Source organism: Choloepus didactylus, chromosome 2 (genome assembly GCF_015220235.1).
Source record: "Choloepus didactylus isolate mChoDid1 chromosome 2, mChoDid1.pri, whole genome shotgun sequence".
NCBI lineage: Eukaryota > Metazoa > Chordata > Mammalia > Pilosa > Megalonychidae > Choloepus > Choloepus didactylus.
The window spans coordinates 158,091,051-158,112,006 of NC_051308.1; the positions used below are offsets into that span (position 1 = coordinate 158,091,051).

A 20,956-nucleotide genomic window follows, 5' to 3' on the forward strand; every position below is an offset into this window, starting at 1 on the left:
ACTTTTATAGATTACCCTGCATTGAGATACACCTGTAATCATACTTGGACTGTCAAAACAGTCTGTTTTCTCTCAAGCTGGGACCTGACATATCTTAGACACGCCTCGTGCAATGGTGGCAAAGAGGGTGGTGAAGGTGATGGGGTGGCAGCCAGGAGGGCACTTTCCCTTTCTCGGGCTTCCTAACTAAAACCCTGCGACCGCCAGCTGGCCCAGACTCACCTTCTTTTTCCTCCCTCAACCCCCACGGCACCGTTCGCGCCCTGTGAGCTCGTCCTCACTTCCCACCCACCTCTCTTCCAGCGCCCTCCGCCGAGCCAGGCGCAGCGCGCCCACTCCGGGAACTCAGCCCGCCTGCCTGCGGCCCGCGCGCCCCGTCGCGGCCCAGGGCTCCGGGGCATGCGCGCTGCGGCGCCGCCGCCCTCCCCCACCCCTTCCCGCGGCAGAGTTATGCTAAGTATGTGAGCAGCCCGCGAGGACCAACACCGGTCATGGGGAGCTACCGCCGCCTCCGCGAGCGCGGCATTTTCTCCAGCAGGGCTTCGACCTCTCCACACGGAGGGGACGAGCCTGGTTGCTGAGGTGGAAGGGATGGCGGACCCTCTGAGGAGGACGCTATCCAGGCTCCGGGGGAGGCGGGGTCCCCGCGGCGCCGGGGGGCTCGGGCTCCGGGCGGCCGCTGTAGTTACGGTGGCTGCTGCCTCGTCTGCCGACGGAGACGCCGGGGTTGCCACGGCCGCCCCTGCACGCGAGTACGCCGGGGGAGCAGCGCCGAGCCTGGAGCAGCTGTGGGGACGCGAGGCGCAGGTCCCGGGAGGGCACCTGGAGCAGTCGTGGGCGCTCGGACCTCGCCCGGGCCGCGAGCTCACCCGCGTCTCTTCTCGGAACGCCCCGCCAGGCTCCGAGAGCAGCGGAGAGGAGAACGAGAACGACGACAACGCTGCCGACTACTATGAGAACCTGCCCGGAGGTTCCCAGCCCGCGCCCGAGGTTGAGGGGGCGGAGGCGGAGTGGCGGCCCCCCCCTTCCCCGGCGGCGGGCTCCTCCCCTGGGGCGGAGGGCGGCCGCCAGGAGACGGGCAGGCTGCGGACCCAGTTGCGAGAGGCCTATTATCTGCTGATCCAGGCCATGCACGACCTGCCCCCTGACTCGGGCTCACAGCGAGGCGGCGGGGGTTTGCCTGATCGCTGTTGCGTTGCGGGAGCCGGGGCTCCGGGCCAACCGCCTTCCCCCAGCGGCTCAACGGACAGCCGAGCCTGCCCCCGAGTCTGGGAGCTGGGAGGCGGCGACTGCCCTCGGCAACAGGTGTCCCCGCCCGAGTCGCCTCCGAGGGAGGCAGGGGGAAGCCGCCCGCGGACTCCTCGAATGCGGCTGTCCTGTAGCAGAAGCCTCGAGAGCCTCCCGGTGGGTGCCAAGCCACCTTCCTTCCAGCGGTGGCCGAGCGACAGCTGGATCAGGTGCGGCGCGCTGGGGGATCGCGACGCACCCCCGCCACGTGGAGACGGGATGGACGGCTGGAGCGGGGGCAGCGCTCGGGTCGCGGTGCCGGTCGGCCTCCTGCCTTCCCGCTCCAGGGGCTCCGGCCGCTCCCCTGGGAGTCCTTTTGGGGATCCTGCGGGGTCCTCTGTGATACGCAGCAAAGGAGACGGCCAGGAGGGGCTTCCCTTCCTCAGGCCGCCCGCAGTGACAGTCAAGAAGCTGCAGAAGTGGATGTACAAAGGACGCCTTCTGTCCCTGGGAGTAAAGGGTCGCGCCCGTGGGACACCTTCCAAAGTCGCGGGAGCGCAGGCAGCCTCTCCAAGTCTGAGCGCTTTGAAAGTGCATGAAAGCCAAGCCCTCGCGGTGTCTCCAGACCAAAGAATTACACTGACAGGTAGGGTACTTAACCCAAATGCTGGCACTGCGAGACTTAATGTTTACCAATTCGGCTTCCGTCTTATGAGCGAAGAATAGTAGTGTTTTTGCAGACAGGAACGTGACTGTGTCATGTGAGTGGTAGCTTAAAGCGATTCCGAAGTTAGTGTAGTGAATTCTCTTGTTTTGCCTTTTTTTTTTTTTTTTTTTTTTTAGGACATTGGTATGAGGAACTTGGTTTGTGTGTTTTATACCCCGTTCTCTAAGAATCAGTTTGTCTACTCCCAAGCACAACTGTGAGTAAAGGTTAAGTTCGCCACACTATAGTTGGTTTAGAGATGGATGGTGCTGCCCTGATTTTTATTTTCTGTAGCCTTAGGGATATCCATAGACTTTTGTGAAGTTGGCGAATTTGAATTTGATCCGAAGTTAAGACTTCGCCGGCTTCGTGAACTGTCATTTTGCTCCATGCATTTTCCCCTCTCTCTCCCAGCACCGCCACCCCCCCCCCCGAGAGAGAGAGAGAGAGAGAGAGAGAGAGAAGAAAACAAACATACAAGACCAAAAGAAAACTAAAATAAAACCCCAAAGCTCTCATAAGTAACATTTCTTTTTAGTCAGGTAGGATTTGACACACTTCTTCCACCTTCTACCCTCAAAAAAAAAAAAAAAAAAGAAGAAAACAAAATCAACAAAGTGAGTCATCTTTTCATCATCTTTTCATTGCGGAAAATAAAGAATTTCCTCCCAAATTGCATTTGTTTTTGTGTGGATTCAGGTAATATAAATCCAGTCTCATCTGGGCTCTAGTATTTTAATCAAAAGAAAGATTTCTCTCATGAACTTTTTAAAGAAGTGTAGACATTTAACTTATAAACTAATAGAAACCCTGTTTATATTAGAAGTAAATTAATTTTAAAAAGCATATCTTTTCTTATAATAAGATTTAGCTCCCTAGTTTGTATATGCATAATTTTTAATTTTCACTGTAAGTCTAGGTTATCAGTTCTAGAAATCTCTTAATTATGTTGTAAATAGCAAAAATACTTTTCTGAAACAAGTATAATACCTTTAAACTGAGCCAAAACTTAAACCTACACACTTAAATATAAAGACTTTTAATGAACATAAAAACTAACATATCAGTAATAATTTTTTAAGTAGTAAATGCTGTAATGTAAAAAGTGTTCTGTGTAGTTGGCAGTTTCTCTGGTAAGAATTACAAATCTTAGAGGATTGGGTTGATACACATTAACTTTGTTTAACCAATAAAAACAAAACAGTGTGGAGAAACAAAGTTCAAAAAACTTCTAATCACACAATGAAGACAAATCAAATGATTCATTTTGTGTGTATGTAAAGAAAAAGAATTAAAGTGCATACAAACTTGAAAAGTTTTTGAAACTATATATCTCAGATACACACTTGTCAAACCTTTCCCTCGAATTTAATTATTCCATCTCACTTGAATGAAAGGATAGTAGAATTATATTCTTTGTAAAGAGAGGTATACTTTATACTAAATTCATATTAAAACATGCATTTCCAGAAGTAAAGTATTTGTAATCATTTGTTAGATTTTATTTTCCACAATATCTTCATCTCCCCTGACCTGGGTTCAGTTAACCCTTTGTAAGATAGTTAAATTTCAGCCAATACAAAAATCTGTAGAAAACTCTAGTCAGATATTTTTTTACCCTTTGTTACAAAGGTAAAACATTTACCATCTGATGATTTTTTAATGTACTCTGTTGTAGTATAAACATTCAATGATTAAAAAGTAATAATGAATTTAAGAATGTATTGGTTTTTCCATTGGGAAACTAATGGAACTAACTAAGCTAACTTGGAACTAAAATGATGCATTAGAATTAAATGTGTGATAGAATTTTAGATATTTTGCAAGAAATCTAAATAAAAGTTACCATAATCTCAGACTAAACAACTTTCTTACATGTTATTTCTTTTTAGGAAAGATGAAAATAATTTGTATGATGTTGACATGTCTAGTACAGATATGAAGAGTTTATATTTTTTTAAACTATTTTTCATGAAGTTTATTTAGACTCATTTAGACAATGCTGGATACTTTATGTGGTTCTCACATAATCTTTATACCCCCAAACTGGAGATATGTCAACTGTCACTTAACAATAACAGCAACATGGAGCAACAGAGAGGTTAAGTAGTGTGTTTGCCCAAGGTTGCTCAGCTAATTTGTTGTGGAGCCTGGATTCAAACTCAGTCTCTTCAGTCTCTCTGACTCCAAAGCCTCTTTTATATAAGAGCAAAGAGATTTTAAAGTTTTCTGGTTAGTTTGATCCTATTAATTCTATTAAATTGCTTGGATTGAGGATATGGGTGGAATTTCAATAAAGTTTAGAGAAATAAGTAACTTGCTCAAAGTCACAGCAGATGGGGGAATTCTAGAAAATGTTTTAAGGCATTTTTTTTTAATCAATAGCTGTTCCCATTTTAAACCTTTACCTTTAAACGTTTACTTAGGAAATTCAAATTGATATTACTTGCATTCTGCTTTTAAGACATGCGTTCTAAAAAAATTAATTGGGCAGTCCAGGTAAAGCAGTAAATCTTGGTTATATAAAGATGTTAAATAGACTAAAAGGTTTATATCACATTTTTCTGTAAAATGTTATCCATGAAGATATTTTTTTATATTCTTCCAATGTAAAATTATATTTAGAATTTATAATGCAGAATAACTGTATAACAGAATAGAGATAATTAATCTATGTAGGTATTTTGAAAAATTTTGAGACCATATGACAAGTTGATTTCTGGCCCCTAAGAACCACTAAAATTTTGAGACGCTATAATGTCAATGGTTTGATGCAGTTAAGGTATTTAGTATTCACAGATTGGCTAATTTGTTTTTAATTGAGACAATTATTTAAGAAATCTAAAGTCATTATACATAGTAAACATTGTCAAGTTTCTGCAAGCTTTAGGATTATGAAAGAATCTTTATCTGTTTTCCAACTATACTTCATTATAAGTCTTTATAATACATTTTAATTAACATAGTATTCAGAAATAAATCTAAAAGCACCAGGTTGAGCTATTTTGGCCTTTTATTGCTTTAAAAAATAATTGGCCTACTCTGACCACTTTTTCTGTTCCACGATCTGTGAAAGGAAAAATTGGGGCCATGTAAGATCTTATGCTTTTATCTTAAAGTGAGCTTGACACTAGGATATAGATTCCCGTTTATTTCTTCCTTTTTCTCAAGTGTTTAGAGCTCTAATTTCTCATCTTTATGAGCTACATTACTTTTATGCATTTTTAAAGCAAATCCTTTTATGCAAGAAGCATGTAATTTTTGACTTTCTTCTAAATTTAAACTATCTCTGAGAAATTCTGCCATTATGGTGTTACAAGCAAGTGGCAAGTGCAGTTGCTATTTTCTTTTCTTTCTTTCTTTTTTTTTTTTTTTTGGAAGCATGCCATAGAACATTAGAGTTGCTGGTGGCTGAAAAACTTGAGAACTACAAATTCAGCAGAAAACAGTTGTGTTGATTTAAATGTCCCACATTTCTTGGTCAGTGGTTCCTAAGAGATGTGTGGTATTATGTTTTGAGAATCACTAAGGCTGTTTTCTAGATCTTTGCCACTCAAAGCATATTTTATAGGTCTAGAGTGGTGCTTTTCAAATTTAATATGCATGTGAATTCCTTGGAGATCTTGCTAAAATGCAGACTCAGTAGGTATGGGGTCTGCATTTTAACAAACTTCCAATGTCCATGCTGCTGTTTGGTGGACCTCACTTTGAGTGTTCTAGAGTTCTCATGTCCCCCCACTCACCCATCTTGATGGGTGTTTGTTGTAGCTTTGAAAAAAAAGTTCTACCTTATTTTGCTACTTTGTTCCATTTGAACAAAGTGATCTCCTGCTTCAGTTTATATGAATGAATTTATACTTACCATTTATAAATGAAATTAGTTCCTTCATATTGACCTCATCTTGCACCAATAAATAACAGTGAGATTTTGGAATCTTCAAGAGAGGAGGCCATATATTATGGTTACTGTGGATTGTTGATCAGACACCACCATTTACCTTGCTTGAGACTTTAGACAAGTAATTCAGCCTTGCAAGCCTCAGTCCTCAGGCTCCCCACTTGTAAAACGGAGATAACGGTAGTACCTGTTTCCTAAGGTTGCTGTAAGGATGTGTAAAGATAATCCACTAAAAGCTTTTGGTACCATGTCTGGCATTTAGTTAGCTAATGTTATCAAGGCAAGTAGGCTTTGTGAGAATACTGCCTTGCCGCAGATCATTAGGATTCTGGATGAAGAGCGTAATGATGAGAAGAATTGAGTACTGCCTTGAGGAGCGCTGGGAATTGAGCTAGAGGAAACCCCTCAGGGCACCAATTCATTTTGTGCTTCTTTCCCTTGCTTCTCCCCATTACTTTTGTGGACCTGTACACAGTCTAAAAGTTCCCTCTCTACTTTCCTGTCCCAAAAGCTAGTATACAGCTTTCTTCTTAAAGGGTTTTGTATTGCAAGTAACAAGGGAGGAAAAATGGAGGATAGAAAAAGTGCTTCTTCCCGTTTCCTTTCTTCTCCATACTCCTTTAGATTCATCTGGGAAAGATAAAAGCATATATGTAAACACACATATATGTAAACCTAAGGCTTAAGTTTATTTCGGATGTCTCATCTGGGCTGTCAGGCTTGACTCTGTAAGCAGGGCTCTTTGTGCTTATTCAGGACTCTAATTCAATGTTCATATAAATACTTTTATTTAGTTTTTTTAAAGATAAGTAAGCAAAAGCAACAGTTTGTTTATAAAGTAGAAATTTTAAAATGGTGAAAAACTTTTTATTGCCATGTCTGCATTCTCTCACAGATTTTTAAAGGACTTTAATTAAAATCTAAAAATTATAGCATAATGTGTAGGCATAAGAGAATACGGATTTTTTTGCTTTGCAACTTTGCACATTTATTCTAATATTTTTACTTGTGCCTTCTTCAACATGTATATGTAATCTGAGGCTAAAGGTAACTCTTAAATTTATGCTAATAGGGTTAAACTTTAATTTTAGCATAAAAGGAGAGGGAAAGGGAGATTGCAAAGAGCTTTTCATTTCTGTGTAATTTATATTCATATATCCGTTTAATTGAGATAAAAATGAAATGTTTTGAGTTACTTATAAATAAATGCCCAAGTAAAATTTACTGCCCTGGATAATGCGTTGCTTATAATAAATTTTAATAACTAGATAAATTTGTCCTTTGACCAGAAATTATAATTCACTTCATCTGTAAATTTAAACTTCAGCATCATGTATCTTGAAACATTTATCAGTAGCAATCAGACTATATGGTTTCAAGTTTTCGTAGTTTGTAGCTTTATTAAAAGTAGTTGCAGTCTGTCTCACAAGTAAAATTATTCATTTTAATATTATACATTCATTTAATGTTGTATCAGTAGAAGTATCAACTTACTTAAATAGGAGATACTAGTAGCTTTATTTTTCTCGTTGCAGTTCCTTGGAATGTAGTACAAGTAAAAGCGTGTTTAAATAATCACTTATAGTGTATGTCAAAAGACTCCATTAGGAATCAGTGTAATACGTCTAGCTGTATAAAAATTTGGATGTCATGAGAGAGCTTCTGAGAAAAAGATAAAATAAGATGTAACTCATAGCCATCCTAAGCTATTTAATTGCATATCTTTTGCCTCAAATTTATAATTGGGTTGCAACTATATATAATATCCTGTGAAGGTCTGAAATACTATTAAATAGTATGTGAAATAGATCTAGATTTCAGTGCACTTGACAGAAAGATGTGGTCAGTGAAAACCCAGAAGCCACAGTGAATCTTGAGTATGTGTTGATTTTCTACTTTTAATTAAGTGTAAAGGAGACATAACAAAGATTCCTGAATCTCCATGTTTCCATCAGTTAAATTAAACTAAACCAATTTAAGGTATTTATTGACTCTCTGTTTTATGTATGTGAGTTAAATCCTGAGGGGTGGAGATGGATATCCCTCAACAGTCGTAGCCCAGACATACAACTACAATCTTTGGAGTCAGAAGAATTAGTTTTGAATGTTGCCTCTTCCATTTACTAGCTTGGTGTTCCTAGGCAAGTTATTGTCTTATCTGAATAGTACTTTGTAGTTTTCAAAGTCTTTTTGAACATTTTCTCATTTAATCCTTACAACCAGCACCCAGTAAACTGGAGTGATATTATCCCCGTGTTCAGAGAGGGTCACCTACTAACCTACTGTTAGTGGGTAGTATTGTGTGGGGTGAGGGGTAGGAGCAAGGGTTTTAGGGTTAGTCAGATTAAGCTTGAATCTCAGGGCTAGTATCTCAACCATATTCCTCATATTCTTTAAAGCTCAAGGAGATAATCATCCTGTCTCATAAGATTGTTGTAGGGGGTACATGAGAGCAGGGGCTTGCCATCACTTCACTTCTCATGCCTGGCATATAATAGACACTCAGTTTAAGTCTTTGTTGAGTAAGCAAATGCCTGGCATAGGAGGAATTCATGGGAGCTTCCCTTCAGATTCCTAGTCTAATTCCTGTCTCTTTGGAGCTAATTGGACTTGAAACTCAATTGGTGCTTAAGTTGGTGATTTTTTTGTTTGTTTGTTTTTTAATTAATCTGTTTGGGCAGGTACGTATTTAGGATAAAAAGCCCAAAAGACAAATTTACATTTTTGAAAGGATTTTTTTTTTTTTCAGTAGAAGGGAAGTTACTGATTATGTATGAATGTAATTTTTTTGGTTGTTATTAAGCTCCCTGTAGCTTAACATGTGTTAGCACTCTTTGAATAATTATTAGACCATTATTTAGAGCTTGCTGTGTCACTAAGATGAATCAACTATATACACACTCAAAGTAGCGTAAGACCATAATTCCGTAAATTTAAAAACTTGATAATGGTCTTAGAATTTTTCAAGTGTGTTTTTGTTTTAATTATCTATGTGCAGTGAACTGGTATTGACTGTCATTGGATACTGTTTTATGCAACTCTTTGGAAGTGCAAAAAAATTTCCTCTTTAGATGCGATTAATATTATATGTACATTTTTTAGAGTCTTATCACATATTATTAGTTATCTAAGTATTTGATATCCCCCATTGGACTGTGAATTCCTAAAGGCCATGGACTATTTTGTTCATTCTTATATCCCTGCTGCTTAAGTTTGTACCTGGATAATAATAGTAATATTGTTCATAATTAATAATGGTGATGATTAACACCCAGTGATTATTATGTGATAAGAAATGTGCTAAGCATTTCATCCTGATATGCATTATTAATTTTTTTCTTTGAACACCTTGTGAAATAGAGGCATTATTATTCTCCCCCTTTTGAGTTTGAGGAAACAGGTTTGGAGTAGTTAAGTGACTTGCCAAAGTCAAGCTAGCAGAGACAGACCCAGGTTTAGGACCAGGCAGTTTGTCTCTCAAGCCGCAATTTATAATCACTCTGCTATATTGATTCTCGGGGTAGTTTCTCAATAAGGTAGTGATTGAATGAAGACTTTATTTAGTAGTTTGCCTTTGAGTTGGGTTTGAAAGATGAATAGAATTAGGATAGGCCTCCAAATTGGGAAAGAGTAAGTGTAATTTTGTTTAGATTAAAATTACAGTGGCATTGCAACATATGAATGTTTAATTTATGCAAATTTAACTGTGCCCACTCAAAGAGAGAGAAAGATATTCAAATTCAAGATCAAATTTGTACAGTATAGGTGATTAAGCATTGCCCTGAAATGAGCCTGAGTTCCTAAATGTGATTCTCCTTTTTAAGAATAGGTAGGTAGATGGGAGAGTGGGTGGATGGATGGCTGGGTGGTACATTATGGCCCAATATTAGACAAGCCAACTCTTTCATCTGGTGCTCAAGCAAAGAAACAGTCATCTGTTTTAATGGTGGAAGAAAAACTATCTCTGTTGTGCTTACTGTGAGACAATATACCTGGTTTCAACCTGGGGTCTTCTTAGGGAACTTTCAAGAGTAATTTTGACTCTTTTTTTATTTTTTGCTCTAGATATTTAGAACTTAAACCCTCCATAAGAAGCTGTCCTACTATATGGTTTGGAAACAAATGTTATATTGAAATTTCAGTAATTGGTAAGGCCCACTGTTTTGAAAGGTTGTTTAAAGTTAGTTTTTATGTGAAGAGATTGCAATATTGCTTGTATTTTCTGAAGACTTATTGGTCCTTGTAATAGTTGAAAATTATTAAGCATCACTACAGTCATATTGTGTACAAAGCACTCTATATAAGCTTTTTATAAAGTATGTTTTGCTTAGGATAAGACATTGTTAGCAGTATAGTTTTTATAAAGGCAATCTCAGAATTTGTGTATTTTTCTTAGAATTCTTACAATACTTATACTGTCTGAATTATAAATAAAGACAAATCATATTTAAATGAAAAATCCAAAATTTTTCTTGTTCAATTTTAGTCCTCATATGTGATTAATATACTTTTTTTTCTTTTTTAAAGTAGTACTTTAATTATGGTCTGAAGTGATACGTCTTTCCTGGTAAACCAGGCATTATATTTTACCTTCCTTTCCTTTTTGAAACAGATTTATTTGAAAATGTCTGTGGGTCTTCAATGAAGAGAAGGGAGCTTGAAGATCTGAGGGATAATATTGAACTCAGTGATCAAAAGCCACTTAACAGCATCACTGTTTCAAAGAAACGTAATTGGCTGTATCAGAGTACTCTGAGATCTCTTGATCCGGAAGAAGAAAATAAGAAATGTCAACATTTAAGCCATTTACCCATCTCACCTGTTTCTCTACCTAAACATCAGCTATCTCAAGCTTTCCCCAAATCATCTGAAGTATATTGTACATACGTGATGTGTAATGCTATTAACTCTTCATTATCAAGAAAGTGTTCTTTAGACTTTAATGAGGAAAATGATGCAGACGATGAAGGAGAAATATGGTACAACCCCATTCCTGAGGATGATGATCTTGGCATATCCGGTGCCTCCAGATTTGGGGAGGAAAACTCTGCTGTTTTGAAGCTTCCTGCTGCCAGTTGGAGAGTATTGTCCGGCAGTGACCTAAGGAAAGCAGAGCAGCGCCCTGCAGACTTGATGTGCTCTTCAGAACATACAGGTGATATTCAGACCACAGGGTCAACTAAAGGGAGTCCTGCAGATTCTGTCTGTTCCACAGATTTCTTGCAGCAGTACAAGCAGAGGCTTGGGCACAAGACACAAGAAGGTATAATGATGGAGGATGGTCCCATGTTGAAGTCTCCCCTTGCAGGTAAAGGTGATCCCATATCAGCTGTTTCTTTTTTCTCCTATTTTTCATTTCTTTGACAGTAGCTAAAACTAAATATAGAAGAGATATATCTATATACTTTTCCTTTACAAAGGGAATGTGTTTTCACTAGGTACACTGAAAAAAAAGGTATATGAACATTTTTATATACTTGGTGGTTTATGCCCGTCACAGACTTGGCTTTGTAATCTGTTGTGCTTTAGTATGTCATTCCTTTGAGACAGTAGTTACTTTTCTCTTAGTCAAAATGGAATCATGGAGTGTAGAAAAAAAAGATATATTCATTATGTAAATCTTATGTTGCTTCATTCATTTGTTCATTCATACCTGACCTGGCCACAGCTGAGAAAGGTATATTTTCAGTGCACCAGTAGTCATCAGTGCGCCTAACTTCTATGTCTGTTTCCTCATGGGCAAAGGAAAGGGAGAAGAGAAAAAGAAATAAGAGGTAGAAGTAAAGACCTTACAAATATGTGGTACAATAGTTACAGAACCCAAAAAGGAAATAATTGAAGTTTATACATTGTGAACTTGGACCATTAGGAATTGCCAATATTCAACTCTTTTGATCTGCAAAAAACAGCATTTCATATGGTTTGACCTAATGGCTTTATTCTTCCTCACTTGCCTTCGATTTTCTAGTGTGCTTCTTTCTTTTCATATTTAGTTCCAGACAAACTACCCAGGAAACAGAGCATAAAGCATGCTTTAGTTGCAAGCATCAAATGTTAAATTAAATAGAAAGCAGTTCTATTTTATTTCAAGTCATGTAATTCATAGAATTTCAAATGATGCAGAATATTCAAAGATGTGGGGTGTAGCAGATGCTGTCTTAAGTGGGGGTAGCCTTCTTCCAACCAGCGGTGTCTGCATCTCTGCAAACTTCGGTCTCAGGAGGGCTCTCAGCAGGGCAGCCTGGGTGTGCATCTCAACCAGAGACTGACAGGAGTTGAGATACGACTACCCCAGCTCCCTCATCCCTTGGGTGGGATAATTGTGAGGCAAGTATTATACATTGTTTCCCAGATTATCTCCAATTGCCCATGGTGGTACCCGGCTTGACAATTGATCTTCATATTGATTGCATCCCCTTCCCTGAGTTTCCTCCCTTTGCGGGATCTCAGGGACATGGCAGCATGGAATAAATGTTGTAAAAGAAAAAAGCAAGTTACAAAGCAGTGTGTACTATATGATACAGTTTTGAAAAAACATTGAAAAGCTCTACCCAAAATGTTAATTTGTTGTTGTTGTTGTTGTTCTGGGTGTTGGGATTAGAGGTAATTAAAAACATTTTCCCCCTTGTGTACTTATAATTGTAGACTAATTTTCCAGAGTGAATGTGGGCTTCTTTTGTAATCTTGGTGGGAAGACGAATAAACACGATGTAAAATACTAGTTTGGAATGTAGGGTGGAGTGATAGGGAAAGCTTGCAGGAGTTATTGCAGATAGTGATGGGCATGGAATGGCATGCAAAGGCAAGTGGGCATAAGAATAAGAGCAACATTAGAAGACCAATGTCTGTAAAGTGACACACTGATTTAAGTTCTGGACTTCATTGTTTTGTGTTTGTGGCAAATTGTCAACTGGGGAAGACTAATGGATATTAAAAGAAAACAAACCTAAAATACTAGAAATACAGTGTAGATGCCATTTATATCTCCTTTCTTCCTCTCATGTCTGTCTTAAACATATTATTAAAATATAATAGGCACAATCCTAAACTAACCAAAAAAAATTTAGAGACAGTTTATTTATATATTATCTTATTTTTTCTTAGTTTGATCAGAAAGTTTACCTAAAGTGATCTGTTTTCTTTAGCAATATTGGCGGAAAACTGTTGAGAACTTGGCAAAGAGAACGGTTGAATTTCAAAATATTTTTTTATCAGGGAATCTGAAAGCTAATTCATAAATATTTTTAATGTTAATGACATTTTTTTAATCCTTCTAACACAATTAGGACTTCTTTTTTGCTTAACTTCTATGTGTATATGTATCTTTTATCTAGTTGCAATTATGGTAGACTTTATTTTTGGTTTTTCTGCCATTCAGCTGGGATCTTCATCTTGTATTGTTACATGCAGATTAACTTTAATGTTTGTCAAACTTTATAATACTTAATTGGGTTGATGTACCTTAATTTATTTGACCTTGTCCCTAATGTTGGGTGTTAATAGATTATTTCCACAGCTGTTTCAGTGATCATAATCAAGATCACTGAGGCTTTATTTGGACCCATTATTAGTATCATTAGTGCATCTTTATGGATGGTATTTCCTATAGGTGGTTACTATTTGTATTTTCTAAAAGGTTTACTAAATTATAGGGTAATTAACAGTTGGTTGAGTCATTCATTCAGTCAATCACTGATTCAATAAATATTGAATAGTAGTCCCATCTGTTCGTGAGTTGTAACAGTTATCTCCAAATTCTGAGATGCTGAGCTCTTTTGTCTAACCTGGTTGGTCTCTGGAACTTTGGGTATCTGTGTGACACCTGAAATTCAGAGCTAGAGCTCGGCAGCTATGAATGTCAGTTATTACCTCATATAGCAACTATTAAAAAAAGCTGAAAAAGAGTTCAGACTTTAATTAGAGATATGAATGAAGTGGATCTGGTTAGGACTAAGGCAAATAAGGCCAAAGGGTAAACGACAATATTGAGTGTGTTTTAAAACTTCAACTTCTTTGTGAGACCAAGGGAAGAGATGTTTATTTGGTGCAAGATCTATATTTTCTGCAGCACATGAAATAATTTAACTTGTGTTTGTTTATTCAAACACCATAATTACATGGAACTTTGAATAGGAAGTGAGATCTGGTAGGTTTGTACAGGTTAGTGCGAAATCCCGTTACATCCCAAAGTAATTTGGGCAGAGAATAAAAATGTATTTGCAGGGCCCCCTTGAGGAACTGGGAAAAAATGCAGAAATGTTGGACTTTTCCACCTGGGTTATAACTGATATTCTCACAAACCTTGAGGTATAAAATTTAGTAGGCTGAGCCCTCGATCTTGGGGCTTGCCCTTATAAAGCTTGTTACTGCAAAGGAAAGGCTATGCTTACTTATAATTGTGCCTAAGAGACTCCCCAAGAGAACCTCTTTGTTGCTTAGATGTGCCCCACCCACCCCCAAGCGCACTTGGCAGGTGAACTCACTGCCCTCCCCACTATGTGGGATATGACTCCCAGGGGTATAAATCTCCCTGGCAATGTGGGACATGATTCCCTGGGATGAGCCTGGACCTGGCATAATGGGATTGAGAAAATCTTCTTGACCAAAAGGGGAAGTGAAATGAAACAAAGTAAAATTTCAGTGGCTGAGAGATTTCAAATGGAGTCAAGAGGTCACTCTGGAGGGTATTCTTATGCATATATAGATATTTCTTTTTAGTTTTCAGTGTATTAGAATAGCTAGAAGGAAATACCTGAAACTGTTGAACTGCAACCCAGTAGCCTTGATTCTTGAAGATGACTGCATAAGTATGTAGCTTACATGGAGTGACTGTGTGATTGTGAAAACCTTGTGGCTCACACTCCCTTTACCTAGTGCATGGACACATGAGTAGAAAAATGGGGACAAAAACTAAATGAAAAATAGGGTGGGATGGGGGGGATGGACTGCTTTGGGTATTCTTTTTTACTTTTATTTTTATTCTTTTTGGAGTAAGGAAAATGTTCAAAAATTGATTGGGATGATGAGTGCACAACTATATGATGGTACTGTGAACAGTTGATTCTACACTGTGGATGATTGTGTAGTATGTGAATATATCTCAATAAAACTGGATTAAAAAATATATGTATATATTGAGTTTCTGCTATATGCCAGATACTGTTTGAGGTGCTGAAGGAGTATACCAGTTTCCCGTGGTTCTAGACTGTTTCATAAATCATTTAAAGATTTTTATTTTGTGCTCTGTTTTTATAGCCAGTTGGTGATTAGATTAGTATTGTTGTAGTTTAATTTTAAGAGATTGTTGAATTTGGTAATATTTCAGTTCTTGGATCTTTTAAAAGCAAAACATTTTGTTTTAATTCAGTCTTGTCTGCAGTAGAAATTGCTAACATATGCAGAATATAACTTTAATATCAGATGAGGACTTCAGTAGAAATTATTTGTACAAAAATCAGAGTGTTAAATTAATTCCTTAATAACTTAATAAAGCTTAGAGCAGTTTAGTATACTGCGTAGCTTTTCTAGGCAGTGACAGAAAAGATAGATTAATGTTTGCAGACTAAAGTAGAATCCTTATTACTATACAATATTTTAGACCAGTAAAACAGCAGAATTGTACTATGATTTGCAGTACAAAGGAATGCTTTGTCCATTTTATCAGTCACCCCATTTCTTATTAACTGCTTACCATAAAAACCCAGCAGGCATGCTTAAAATAGTCCTTTCTTTATAAAGAAACCACTTCTGTGTCATAGGACACATAAAGAGGGGTGGAGGGAGAATATTATATTAATACTTTAAAGAAAGATCATTTCATCTGTTGACCTTTGACATGAATAAAAGCTTTTTTCTCATTTATTGGTGAAATGTTGTGTTGTATAGATTGACCTCTGATAATAACGTTAGCAGGGATCATCATCTGAAAGGAATAAACAAAGTATAAAAAATTATTTTAATTTTAAATAATTGAGATAATACTGGATTGCTTTCTTTAAGAGAACAGTTTAAATTTATGTATTATTAGATTTTATAAGATATTTCGTTTTACTTTATTAGTTTGAAAACTTATTAGGAAAGAGTTCAGATTTAAAAATGAAATTGATTAGTTTGTACATATACCTTTTTTTAACTGGTTAAAAAATCTAAAGTTTAAGGTTAAATGGAATATTTTTAACTAACTTTTTACTAAGAGTTGAGAAAAAATCTGTTTATTGTATATTCATGGCACAAAATATTTAGAGAAATGGAGAGACTGAAAGTGTAATAGTTACTAGCATGGGCTCTGAAGCCTATGCTTAGATTTGAATCCTGGTTCTGCAACTTACTGGCTTTATGAACTTAGACAAAGTAGACAGTTTTGTGCCTGTGGTTCCCCAGCTGGAGAATGGAGTACTAATGGTGTATCATTTCATAGGGCTGTTGTGAGAATTAAATAAAGGTCTGTGCATACTGAGCAGCTCAAAAACGTTGGCTGGCATTATTATTACTACTTTTAATGATATTTTCACCAAGTTATTAATAACAGTTAATCTCTGGGTAGTGAGGTTTGGTCTGTTATTTACTTAATTTATACTTTTAAAAAACTTTTAATAATAAGCCTGAATAATTTTGACACTCAGAAAAAAATAAAACTATTTTTGTTTGGAGAAAAATTCAAAAACATTTCAATGGTTTACTCTGTGACTATTGAAAATTATTTAAAAAAAACATTATTTATACCTCTGTATTGTTTAATATATTGAAATTGAAATGAAAGGCACTAATTTAGTTTTTAAGATTCTTAGGGAACTATTGTATACAATAATATAAGAAAGAAAATATCTTAATACTTTTGAAAATTATTCAGTTAGATTTATGGAATTCAATATTCACTTATTTTTGATCAATTAAGAGTTCATTCTGCGTAATCTTTGGTGATATCCTATCACAGAAATTTAGAACAAGGAGGGGCTATTAGCTGTCAAAATGATAAATTTGTTTACCTTGTAACTTTTTTTTTTTAGATCACTGCTATGGGATAAAATTTAGTTTTTAGAGGATTATAAATAAAGAAGCAGCACCTTTATATTCATATAAAATTTCTAGTTAAAATGACCATATTAAAATTGGCAGGTTTCCTAGTTTTCCCTAATATTCACTGTTTAAGTTTACAAAGATAACTTACTTGCTGAAGTATATTGGAGTGGGAAAGGTTTCAAAGGAACCTGTATTACCCCTTCTCAAAATCTTCAGAGTAGAGAAGCAGATGGACAGGGAGAATCTTCTTTCTACTATAAGCTGTTTGGAAATCCTTAGTATTCTGCTTGAACGTGGCATATTTTCTCTTTAAATAAGACAAGGGAATATCTGTCCATGTGAGAGCTTGTTTAAAGTTGGTGGTATCAAAGTAAAAGTAGGAATCAAAACATATCACTTTATAATATCTTTTTTCTTTAAAGGTCCTGGGATCCTGATTGCTACAAATAATACTGAATTGGGAGTTCTAGAACCAACTTCTCCAAGCCCTAGCCCTGTGAAAAAAGGTGGTTCAATTAATTGGTCTTTCCCGGATAAAATAAAATCTCCACGAACTGTGAGGAAACTTTCCATGAAAATGAAAAGGTTGCCAGAACTTAGCCGAAAGCTGAGTGTTAAAGGAACCCTAAATTATCTAAACAGTTCAGATAACACTCCTTCTTTGTCTAAATGTAACTGTCAAAAAATTCATCATACTGTCCTTCTTCCTTCTGGGAATACAACCACAGCTGCTCGGAGGAATGTTATAAGCCGGTATCATCTTGATACCAGTGTATCTTCTCAGCACGGCTACCAGAAGAAAACCTCTATGAGTTCTAAATATTCCTGCAAAGGTGGTTACCTCAGTGATGGAGATTCACCTGAACTTATCACTAAATCTAGCAAGCATGGCTCTGAAAACAGATTTGGAAGAGGAAAAGAAATAATTCCAAATAGTTGTACCAAAAATGAAATAGACATTGATGCTTTTAGACATTATAGTTTTTCTGATCAACCTAAGTGTTCACAGTACATATCAGGGCTCATGAGTGTGCATTTCTATGGTGCTGAAGATTTAAAGCCACCCCGGATAGATTCAAAAGATGTCTTTTGTGCAATTCAGGTAGACTCAGTAAACAAAGCAAGGACAGCTTTGCTCACGTGTCGGACAACCTTTTTAGACATGGACCACACTTTCAACATTGAAATAGAAAATGCACAGCATTTGAAACTAGTCGTATTCAGTTGGGAACCCACTCCAAGAAAAAATCGAGTGTGTTGTCATGGAACTGTTGTTCTCCCCACCTTATTCAGAGTGACAAAGACACATCAATTGGCCGTCAAACTTGAACCTAGAGGTCTTATTTATGTGAAAGTGACTCTTATGGAACAGTGGGAGAATTCTTTTCATGGACTAGATATAAATCGAGAACCAGTAATATTTGGAGTTGATATTCAAAAAGTTGTAGAGAAAGAAAATGTAGGATTGATGGTGCCACTCCTGATACAGAAATGTGTTATGGAAATTGAAAAGAGAGGCTGCCAGGTATTATTTCACTGTGTATCTACTACTTCCTTTATTAATAATTAATTATAATAAGTCTTGGGGGAAGGAATTCAAGGTAAGGTAAAAAAATCTAATCCAAACATTTTCCAATTCTTATTCTTTATTTTTATTCATTTCTGTTTAGCATATAATTTATACCTTAATCTATGTTGTCAGTGATTGAGAGCGAGCTAGATGGCTCCACAATTTATATCGTCATGTAGAGCACCATGGGTCTTATACTTAGATATCAAGGTTACTTTACAATGGCATTCCTAGGAAAAGCCAGAGCTGATAGCATAGGCAAACACTAATTCGTTTAAGGAATGTTCCTGTATGGTTTGACATTCCAGTGGTAGAAAGTTCCAGTAGTGAATCCTGTAACCCTGCTTCACTCCTAAAGTTAACTCCCTGCACCTATACCCTATCCTCCCTCAGTCTTACTCTTTTTTATTATTATTATTTTATTGTGGTAACATATATATATAATATAAAATTTGCCGTTTTAACCATTTTTAAGTGTACAGTTCAGTAGCATTAATTACATTCACAATGTTGTGCAACCATCACCACCATCCAATTCCAAAACTCTTTCAATTGTTCCCACTCTTTGGAAGGCATAGCTTACCTGTTTCTTAACTCTGGGGTAGCATGGAAAATGAGGCGAGGCCCTATTAATGAGAATGTCTCATTCTCTTTTCCTTTTAAATAAGATAAAGGCAACCCATTAAAACAAAAAAAACCTTGTGTTATTTGTAACGAGATGTGTAAATCTTAGCCAGTAAGTAGAACTTGCCTTCCTTTTTCATTAAAACATGAGGACTAAGGCAATGAGAAACAGCATATTCTGAGGGTATTCTGAGGCATGAGTAATTGTTTATACTCGTTATGTGACACAAATTAAGCCTGAAAGCATGTTCTGAACTATCAGAATGTACAACATTGATTAAAAAGATAAATTAAAAGATATTGAGGTTTAACATCACAAAATCCGAAATATGATTTCTTCATATATAAAAAAGAAGAAAAAATAACTCACTTTGAACTTAACACAGAGACTAGAGAAACAGCATGTTAGTGGAGTTTTGCATTGAAGTGTAGAAGATCTGGATTCTGGTTTCTCCTTCATTATTAATTAGCTGTGTAATGTTGGCATGTTACTTAATCTTTCTAGGTCTGTTTGCTTATATCTATAAAAATAGATGCAGTAGCTTCCTGATCCTAAGAGGTAGGACACCTGAACTTTTGAAACTTCTTTTAACTCAGATACACGATTCCATCAAATTCAGTTTACATTGTTTATGTGGGATTGAGGCCTTTAATTTCAAGTCCAACTTTTGACCAGATCTACCTACTATCAAAGTCACAATTTTAAACATTTGTTCTAGACTTACCTTCTTCCCAAGATCAAGGGGATACATCTTTATTCTAGTATTATGGGTTTTTGAGACACATAAGTGTGCATATATCAGTCAGTCTTTAGAAGGGCTCTAAACAGTTTTCTTGTAATGTGGGAGCATTTCCTTTCTTCCTGCTTAATACCTTAGTTTCACATTCTGGACCACGTACAATTCTACCATGTCTTTCTTGAGGCCGTATGACCAGCCTAGCACAATGTATTCTCAATGTGAATGTACCATGAATTTGGGTAAGAGTAAGAAATTTGAATTTTCTTCCCGGTACCTCCCTTGGTTTCCCATACTATGTTGATCCTTTTGAATGTAGCAGCACCTTTTATTACTGTCTCTTAGAAATAGTTTTAGATACTTTATTATCTCTCAACTAATACTTAATCACTAATTATCTCAAATATTTTGGATAACATTTCCCTGTTTTCATATGGAGAACCACTTGCCCCATTTATTTAGATTCCTACAAAGTCTTGTAAAGTGTTTCTATGGCATACTCTATCTGTTTGTTATTTAATGACTCAGAAAAGCTTAGTACAATAAATAAACCTGGAAATTTCATCTGTACTCCTTTCTCTAGTTCATTTATAATATTTTAAAGCAATTCCTAGTTGTTTTTATTTTGTTCCTGTCTTGATATAATTTCTTTATCCATAACTTTTTCTTCAATTTAAGATGATTGAACTTCCTAAATAGACTTTGATATAGAAGTTATTGGTGACATATTCTCCTTAATTTTCTTGAAGGTTTAATCTTTCAAAGAACTCTGATTTATTAATCAGGCATGCTTTCTCTTTACAGAGACCATGTTGATTTCCCATCAATTAATTTATAGTGAACTTCTTAAGACTTAGTATTTTAGAAACTGTAGGAACTAACACTGAATAAAAAACGAATCTATTCATTGTAGGTTGGGGGAGGGTCTATACATCTTAAATAAATTTTGAACTGATGGATTTATTTTACCTTTAATATATTATTTATATTAACTTTCTCCCATAACTTTATAATCAACTAATTTGATAAGTTAAAGAAAACCAACCTAGGTCAGTTTTATTTTTTTCTGAGAATGTATTTTTTTAAAAAGATAACTTTACATAAATAGCACATTGGACTCCTACTTCAACTATATACTTATTTTATGAATAAAAAACTGAGTTTTATAGAGATTG

At 36.9% G+C, this 20,956-nt stretch overlaps 1 protein-coding gene across 4 annotated transcripts in view; it reads left to right on the forward strand.

Moving 5' to 3' along the window:
• Positions 1-476: 476 nt before the first annotated feature.
• The window catches only part of SYDE2 (synapse defective Rho GTPase homolog 2), a 35,076-nt gene continuing 14,596 nt past the window's right edge, over positions 477-20,956 (forward strand). For all 4 annotated transcript variants that reach the window (XR_005215324.1, XR_005215325.1, XM_037826744.1 and 1 more), the window contains exons 1-3: positions 477-1,873; positions 10,444-11,139; positions 17,273-18,375. Coding sequence is in view for 2 of the 4 variants with exons in the window: in XM_037826744.1 (XP_037682672.1) it covers positions 592-1,873; positions 10,444-11,139; positions 17,273-18,375 (3,081 nt within the window). In the remaining 2 variants the exon portion in view is untranslated. The remainder of the gene's footprint in view (positions 1,874-10,443; positions 11,140-17,272; positions 18,376-20,956) is intronic.